Source organism: Poecilia mexicana, unplaced genomic scaffold (assembly GCF_051168715.1).
Source record: "Poecilia mexicana isolate PSO_F unplaced genomic scaffold, ASM5116871v1 scaffold_1, whole genome shotgun sequence".
Taxonomy (NCBI): Eukaryota; Metazoa; Chordata; class Actinopteri; order Cyprinodontiformes; family Poeciliidae; genus Poecilia; species Poecilia mexicana.
In genome coordinates, this window is record NW_028263370.1 from 8,404,512 (window position 1) to 8,412,502 (window position 7,991).

Below are 7,991 nucleotides of genomic sequence, written 5' to 3' on the forward strand. Positions count from 1 at the left end.
CCAGAAACTGCTTTTACATGTGGAATAAGCATCTCAATAATAATCATAGACCTATGCATAATACATTATGGTTTATCTGAGGTTGCATTAAGCTAATTTTAAAAGCTGGTGAGGCCCAAAAAACTTAAATGACCATAGCTATACCAATAGCAGAAAAGCAGGATGCATATTTCACAAAACATATTGTACAAAAAAATGGTAAAAATTGTATGTGTACTTGAAAAGTGAATGTATAAATAAAAAAAATGTTTCCTGTTATTGTTAATACTGTACCAAGTGTACACACTGATCAGGCACAACATTATGACATGATAGAGTAGAGGTTAAGCACAAAGATGTTATCAGCATATCCTTTAAATCCTGCAAATTATAAAACAAGACCTTAAAAAAACGGATAGGATAGGACAACTTGAACTTGTTGCAATCCTGCACCAAATTTGCCATTTGGGATAATTAAGCTGCTGAAAGAAATCAAGGCAATTTATCAACGTCAAGTGTACACTGATTGCCAAAATGCTAAGGTAAGTTGCATACGTCAAAGGAACAGCCCCAAAGTATCACAGTGCCTCAAATGGTTGTGTAATTCCTATGGTGCATCTCTTATCCCTGAGGTAAGCAGAGTGCCGCCACCTGGTTATCCATGTGATGTAAAAAAAAAAAAGTATTTAATCAGATCAGGCCAGCTTGTTTGATTATAATACAGCATATTTCTATTGCTCTTGCTTCCATTATTTCTGCAGCCATGATCAAGGATCAGCGTTGGCGCCCTAAATGTTCTGGGGTCAGACAGTTCCATATGCAACAAACTGCGATACACTAACCAGACTGACACCTTTCTACCAGAACCAATATCAATTTCTTTAGCAATTTAGCTTTTATATGTGATTAGACAAGACAGCTTTTGCTTGTCGCCAGTCACTACTTCTGCTTTCAACCACATTTGAATAAGAAATGTATGTGGAAACTGCAGAATTTTTTTAATCTTGACAATGGTAAAAATAGCAATATGGACTAATAATTGCAAGACCGTATTGTTATTAAAAGAACACCTACTTTCACTGCATTAAAAAAAATCAGTGATAAAAGAACAAATGATTCAAAGTTTCCTTTGAAAAACTTTTTAATGTTGTACACTTCATATTATTAAGCAAGTGGCAACTACAAGCTCACAAATAATGAGGTAAACCTGACAAGACAATTCAATAGTCTTTCTTTATGTTAGCAAAATCAGTCAAAAAAAAAAACAAAAAAAAAAACAAAAAGAAATATATGCATGCAAAAGAAAATTTTTCTAAGCCAGAGCTGGACTCATGGCAGAATTCAGAATTTATTAACTTTGGATACCAAACAGATGTCAATCTTTACACACTAAACTGAACTGCTGGTTCAGTTATTATAGATGTCCAGTGTTTATTCTCTTTCATCAAATGCAATAATGTGTCATTCTTAGGTGGAAACGATGACTTCAAGCAAAATCTATTTACTTTGCTTTATGACCATTAACTGAACAGTTTTTTTTTTTTTTTTTACAAATTACCTCCAACCAGGTTACATTGTTTGTTTTGTGCATTTTACAAAACAAATAAGAAAAAGCTACAAACTATGTCTATTTCAGTGTTTTCCAAATAATAATAATAAAAAAAGCACATAAACGATGACATATCACACTTACTTAATAACCTGCAGGAAGCGGGGCCTTCCTTGTGTTCTTGATATTTGCTTTGTTTTCATGGCCGGTTGAGCATCTATGTTTGTTGGATTGCAAAGCTCCAGGTTCGGTGAGAATGACGGTCTCCCCTGAGGGTCCAGCGGAGGAAAGACATTTGGAGGTGGAAAGGGAGGATGGGGGAGCATGGGAGGCACATGGGGAAGGAAACTTCCTGGTCTGGCAGGAGGCAGGAAAGGAAGCGGAGGTGGAGGAACAGTCGGGTATGACGGTAGTGGATGGTTGATGGGAGTATACGGTAGCCTTGGAGGAATTAGAGACATTGGAGACATCAGTGCCGGAGAAGAAACATTCAGTACAGGGATGCTCTTCACTGTGCTTATTTTACTCTTCTCACTGCTCTGACCATCCTCAAAAATCCTCCTTGTTAACTCCGGACTGCGTTCAGATCGCTGCAGGTCTGCTTCGTCCCTTGGATTGCTTAAGGAGTCTCTCCTTGTATAAAAACTTTGACGTGGTTGGCTAAAACTAGAGCTGCTTGACGACGATCTACTTCTGCGTCCCTCGGTGAACGTCTGTCCAACACCTCTTTCTCTACTTAATCTGCGGCCACGCTCGTTATCCCTCTTACCATAAAGACGCTCCTGGATTCGATGGGACATTTGACCGAGCTCCTCCAATCCCAAATCCACGCCGATAGCCTGCAAAACGTCTTGCATTTGCTTGCGCTTTTGCTCATCTTCAGGTGTCATAGTCGTCTTTTCCACCGAAGGGGATTTGCTGCCAACAGACACGACATTCCTGTCTGGACTAGCGGACCGATGATGAAGCGGAGATGTCGATCTGAGGGAGCCCTTGCTTTCGTTCCAGTAGCTGTTGTCTTTGTATGATTTCTGTTGCCTCTCAGTGCAACTGGGAGACCACTGTTGATCTGCAACTTTCACAAAAGACCTCGGAATAATGGGCCCATCACACTGTGGTGTAGGGCTCTGACTTACTATCTGAGTGAGAACGTCAACATTCACGCCCTTGTTGAGCACCTCAAGAAAGCGTTGGAAGCCTTTGGACGACTTGTCGTCAGGGAGTGCGGCTCTCTGTGGAGGGGCGTCGCTTTTAAAAGACTGATGGGAAACATAGAAGTCACAACTTTAGAATTCAAAACATTATTTCAAGGATGAGGCAGATATTCTGCTGACGTTTTCTGATCACAGAGAAATGAATAAGACTGCAGCAATGTTTCCGTGTTTAAAGATGTCACGCAAGGGAAAAAAATAGGAACTTTACATTTTAGTTAGAAAAACGTAAATGCTGCTGCTGCTTTACATTGCTGCTGCTTTACATTGCATATCAGGAATCACAAGTCCTACAAAAAGGACACATTAATAACCCCAGAAACTGGCCTTCCAGCCTGCTTGAGTTTCTCCAATTTAACTCACAAGAAAGCATAGATTTGATTAGGTATCTGGTAGAGACATAACAGATAAATTTAAAGACAATTATCACATGAAGACAATTTCAAAGTCACCCTTCTATCAGAATAAAATCATGTCTTCTGATAGAACATTTCTGGGATTAAATAACTAAAGTCTCTACAAAACGTCTCGAGAAACTCAACCATGCATTTATCTTTAGTCACATTGAATACTGCAACAGTGTCCTTACAGGTCTGCTTAAAAAAAATAATTAAGACAGTTGCAGCTGATCCAGAACGCCGCTGCTCACATTTTCACTAAAACCAAGAAGATAGAGCACATCAAACCGGTCCTAAAGTCCCTACACTGGATCCCCGCAGGCCAGAGAATACACTTTAAAATACTGTTGTTAGTTTAGAAATCACTGAATGGCTTGGCACCAAAATACATTATACAGCTGCTGTCATATCAATCTTCCAGATCACTCAGGTCTTCTGGTTGTGGTCAAAGAGCTAAAGTGAAAAAAAAAAAAAAAAACACCTAAGAAGACAACGTACCTGTCCACTGGATCCATTTAGAGGCACCGTGGTTCTGCTTTCATAATATTCATCATAATACCCGGATGTCGAGGGGGTGGGTATTCTCTCTCTCCTCTTGGCTTGAATCTATTACATATTTGAACATTTTTATTCATCAAATAAACGTAATTTTAAATGTAATGTCTGTCAAAAGCATTAAAACTCACAACTGACCTTTGTAGTGTCATCTGGTGAGAGGGTCCTCTCTAGCGAATACCCAGGTCTATTCTGATAAGCACTTCCTTCGAAACGATCAGATAAATCTCTGTCACAGAAATCCTCATACTGGTATTTGTGAGGCAACTCTTCACGTTGACTCCTGTATCTGGAATATGGCGACATTTTCCTGTATCTGGCATGATCTTCATGTGACGACGAATATCCTAACTGCTGGTTACGTGAAAAACTTGCTGGTGACAGCCTGTGAGCTTTCTCTGGGGAGTCCCGTTTATATCTATAATCCACATCACCTTCTTCTGTTTGCCTTCGCCTTTTCACTTCAGGCACATCCCAACCAGGTGGGGACAAACGCCTCCTCACCGGGCTCTTTCTACTCCACTCTCTGCTTACTGAATCTGAGCTACAGAGTGTTTTAGGAGACGAGCTGTAATCTTGACTTTTGCTTGACCTGGTTGTGCTACCGTGTCCTTCGTTGCTGTATTTATAATAAGAGGCCCGAGGAGTATTACTGCAGAAGTTGTGCCTGTCTTCCCGTCTGTCATCATAATCATCCCACTTCTGTCTTGAATTTCTGTCACCATCCTGCCGCCTGTAGCTGTAGTCAGATCCTTGTGAATACATCCTTTCACATTTAAGGCTAAAAAGAAAGGGGAAACAAAAGAAAGGTTATTTTGTGTCTCATGAACCATTTCCATCTATGTTAGACCATTATTCTTTTGAAAGGCCAAATGGAGGCCCTTTTGGCAAAGTACAACAGATTTTCACTCATATCCTGCTCTTGATACCTTGCACTAGCAAAAGAAGAAAAATCAAAAAGGCCCACAGCATGACAGACCTTCCACAGTTACTAACAGTGGTCATATGGTGAATGTCCACAGCCCATTCATCGTTGTGCTGCCCACATGGTGAGTGTGTTGCTACAAGCTCCACATTAGTCTCATCTAACAAATTATCCTTATAAAGGGCTCCAGTTACACATTGCACCTCGTTGAAATGTAAGATAAAATTTATTGAAGTTGACCAATTCTGTCAGTTCATAAACAGAATAACCGGTTGTCATATCTCGAACTTTACGGTAAAATATGCAAGAAGTGTAGAATAACTTCTAAGTCCGTTCACCACCATTGTCAATTAAATGGTACAAATTCCTTACGAGGATCAGTTTCTCTAGCCGACGGGGCTGTGCTGAACTGGGTGCTAACTTCAGCGGTGCTCCTCAGCTAAAATGAAGCTAACCGTTCAGAGGTCAAATGCGATATAGTCTGAAGATCCAAACTTTACAAATGTAGCATAAACTGTAAGTAACAGACTGATGATTTAAGACGAAAGCAATGCATTTAGTTTAATCAATTTAAAATGAGGTGAGTTTTGTTTATGCATCTACTTAATAATATCCCGTTAACTTACCGTTTACGTGGGATGACTCCACTTTCTTGAAGTAGTTGTATTCCTTTAAAGTTAAAATAAAACGCCTAAACACGATTAAGCAATTAATTAATGCGCTTAACTCTGCAATATCATGTAATAAACGAATGAAACCGAAGTTATGCTGGAAAAAGGCCGTTTGGTTTCTACCTACTTCCTCCAAAATATTGCCCCTTCTGGTAGGAGGATGAACGACTTCTTATTTTTAATTTGTAGGGTTTGGCTCCTGGCATCCTGGGAACCAGCTAATGGCCCATATTTAAAGTATATATACAAATGAAAATATAAAATAAAATAAAATAAGATAGATAAGAATGCGGTGGTAAGAAACAGATTATGATTCCTACTCCAATTCAGAAGGTGGCGGTAATGCACCTAAAAGTTGTTTGCCAGCCAACCGCCAAAACAAAAAAAGAAAAAGCTCAAGAAGAAGAAGTAGAAGAAGAAGAAGAAGAAGAAGAAGTCTTTCAATTTAATGTAGCTGATTAACGAAGAGTTAATCTATACTACTTCCAGAGTCCAATTGTTTTATGTTTGACATGTAATTTATTGAGAAGCTGGACTGCGAACCGCAGTGTTTGACTCGGGTTTGAACAGCAGCTCGGAGAGAATGAAGGTGAAGATAAGGCAGTGGAACGGAGTGGCCTCCTGGTCCTGGGTTGCTAACGATGAAAACTGCGGCATCTGCAGGATGCCTTTCAACGGATGTTGTCCGGACTGTGAGTACCTGAGCAGGGGGCTGCTGTCTTACATACTGCCTGTCTACTTACTGCCTGTCTACTTGACCACATTTAGCTCAAGTTCCTTACAACTCATAAAACTCATTCATTTGAATATTTTTATGAAACCCTAATGTTCATATTAGATAAAAGAATTATTACCACATCTAAGTGATAAATAGCGAAACAAATAAGTAAGACTGGGCTAAATAAGTAAGACTGGGCTAAATATTGAACAACTTGAACAGACACTAGGTCCTTTGTATCCTTAGGACATCGAGTTTTAATATAGCAAAGTTTAAATAAACTGTATGGGTGTCTAACTATTCAAAATACATTCGTGTGCAACATTCTGTATGTACCTGCCCTGTAAAGTTTATTACATTTTCTTTAATTTGTAAAAGATGGCCAGTTGTCTGCTGTACTAACCTTATCAGCTGAGATCAATCCACATTGCAATAAGTCTTTTCTTTTCGTAATTTTAAAGGCCAATCAAAAATGCTTGAAAAAGGAGGCTAAATACTTTAGAACCAACCTATTGTCAACAGCAAGCAGTAGTATCTGAAAAACGTTGCTATGACATTGTTTGTGGTGCAATGACTGCCAATAACATCATACGCTGAAATAAATGCTTAGTATTTAGCATTGTATCTATGGGTTCAGATTATGTACCTCTGTTGTGTGCACTCTTAATGGTTTTGTAATATACTTCTTATTTTGCAGGTAAAGTTCCTGGAGACGACTGCCCGCTGGTCTGGGGTCAGTGCTCTCACTGTTTCCACATGCACTGCATCCTGAAGTGGCTGAACTCCCAGCAAGTCCAGCAGCAGTGCCCCATGTGTCGTCAGGAGTGGAAGTTCAAAGAGTAACTCTGGTCGACTATGTGGACTATAAAGATGGACGCTTCACAGGAATTCTCTTGTTTTTTTTTGTGTGTGTTTTTTTTTACCGCCTGTAAACCACAGAGTTTCCTGCTTGTTTAATGTTGTGGATATTTTTGATATAATTTCTGTTAAGTTTGTAATAAAGTCTTAACACACAACATAACTTTCAGGAGCAACTTGGACGAAAACATTCATGAGTGGTTGATGTTTCTGGAAAACCTACTTTTAAAATGTTTAATTAATTTGACATAGATGCACTTTTTAATATCGTTTAACTTGCAACAGGACTAAATGAAAATTTACTCAGTTTTTTTTCTTCAAGAAATCTGACCCAAAGCATTTCTGTCCAGTTTTTGATGCTGCAAGAAATCTTGTTATTCCTACACAATTAAAACACATTTGAAGCAGAAAAATACATCCTGGTTGGAGTCGAATATTAATATCAGACCCAAGTCTGATCGTGTTATTGGATTGAGCAGAGGCTACCGATCTAGGTTCCACTTTCCTGTGCTGTATCAGCTGGTATTGGGCAATAAGTTCATGTTCGGAGCAAAACAGTTGTTGCACATCATATTAATAAAATACATGTAATGAATTAAATTATGCTTGTAAAACAGCTAGTGGTAAGGTTTTGTACACAAAAATGAATAAATAAAACTAATATAAAAATGGCAACTTTTTTGTATTAGTTGTGATTGTCACAACGACAAGTGATTATCACAAAGCTTACAGCTCATGTTATTGAGGGCCCTTGTTGACATAGCAATCTTCATCTCAAATGTTCAAAATGTCTTGCAGTTTCAAAATCATGCCACTAGATGTCACCGTTACTCTGGGTTTACTGTGGTAAAACACTAAAATCCCAAACATGACTGAGAATTACACAGATGTGACAATATTCTTCATGATAATGTACTGATAGAAAAAAAACACAAATCCTTTGTGCCTGCTGTAATGCCAACAAGCACACTTTGAAAATTTTGATCAGTTATGTAATTTTGACTTATTGCCAGACAAAAACGTAATGTGCCTATTGTGTACGGTAATATTCAGTAAATTAGAATATGCATTTTGATGAGGCTTGTCAGATTAAAACTACCTGCTGGCAATAACCTTTATGGTGGTGT

At 38.7% G+C, this 7,991-nt stretch overlaps 2 protein-coding genes across 2 annotated transcripts; one reads left to right on the top strand and one right to left on the bottom strand.

Moving 5' to 3' along the window:
• Positions 1-1,102: 1,102 nt before the first annotated feature.
• LOC106921804 (uncharacterized) lies at positions 1,103-5,555 on the bottom strand. Its single transcript, XM_014993709.2, has 4 exons — positions 5,244-5,555; positions 3,831-4,473; positions 3,636-3,743; positions 1,103-2,787 (listed from the first exon to the last, which is right to left on the bottom strand). Exons 2-4 carry the CDS (start codon positions 4,455-4,457, stop codon positions 1,669-1,671), a joined length of 1,854 nt encoding a protein of 617 aa, XP_014849195.2. The 5' UTR covers positions 4,458-4,473; positions 5,244-5,555; the 3' UTR covers positions 1,103-1,668.
• Positions 5,556-5,707: 152 nt separating this feature from the next.
• On the top strand, positions 5,708-7,539 carry anapc11 (APC11 anaphase promoting complex subunit 11 homolog (yeast)). Its single transcript, XM_014993712.2, has 2 exons — positions 5,708-5,980; positions 6,704-7,539. Exons 1-2 carry the CDS (start codon positions 5,872-5,874, stop codon positions 6,847-6,849), a joined length of 255 nt encoding a protein of 84 aa, XP_014849198.1. The 5' UTR covers positions 5,708-5,871; the 3' UTR covers positions 6,850-7,539.
• Positions 7,540-7,991: the final 452 nt, after the last annotated feature.

Coding starts and splice junctions, on each gene's coding strand:
- LOC106921804 (XM_014993709.2), bottom strand. CDS start 4,457: ATGTATTCACAAGGATCTGACTACAGCTACAGGCGGCAGGATGGTGAC. Junction 3,744..3,830: donor CACCAGATGACACTACAAAG/GTCAGTTGTGAG, acceptor AATATGTAATAG/ATTCAAGCCAAGAGGAGAGA. Junction 2,788..3,635: donor TAAATGGATCCAGTGGACAG/GTACGTTGTCTT, acceptor GTTTCCCATCAG/TCTTTTAAAAGCGACGCCCC.
- anapc11 (XM_014993712.2), top strand. CDS start 5,872: ATGAAGGTGAAGATAAGGCAGTGGAACGGAGTGGCCTCCTGGTCCTGG. Junction 5,981..6,703: donor CAACGGATGTTGTCCGGACT/GTGAGTACCTGA, acceptor CTTATTTTGCAG/GTAAAGTTCCTGGAGACGAC.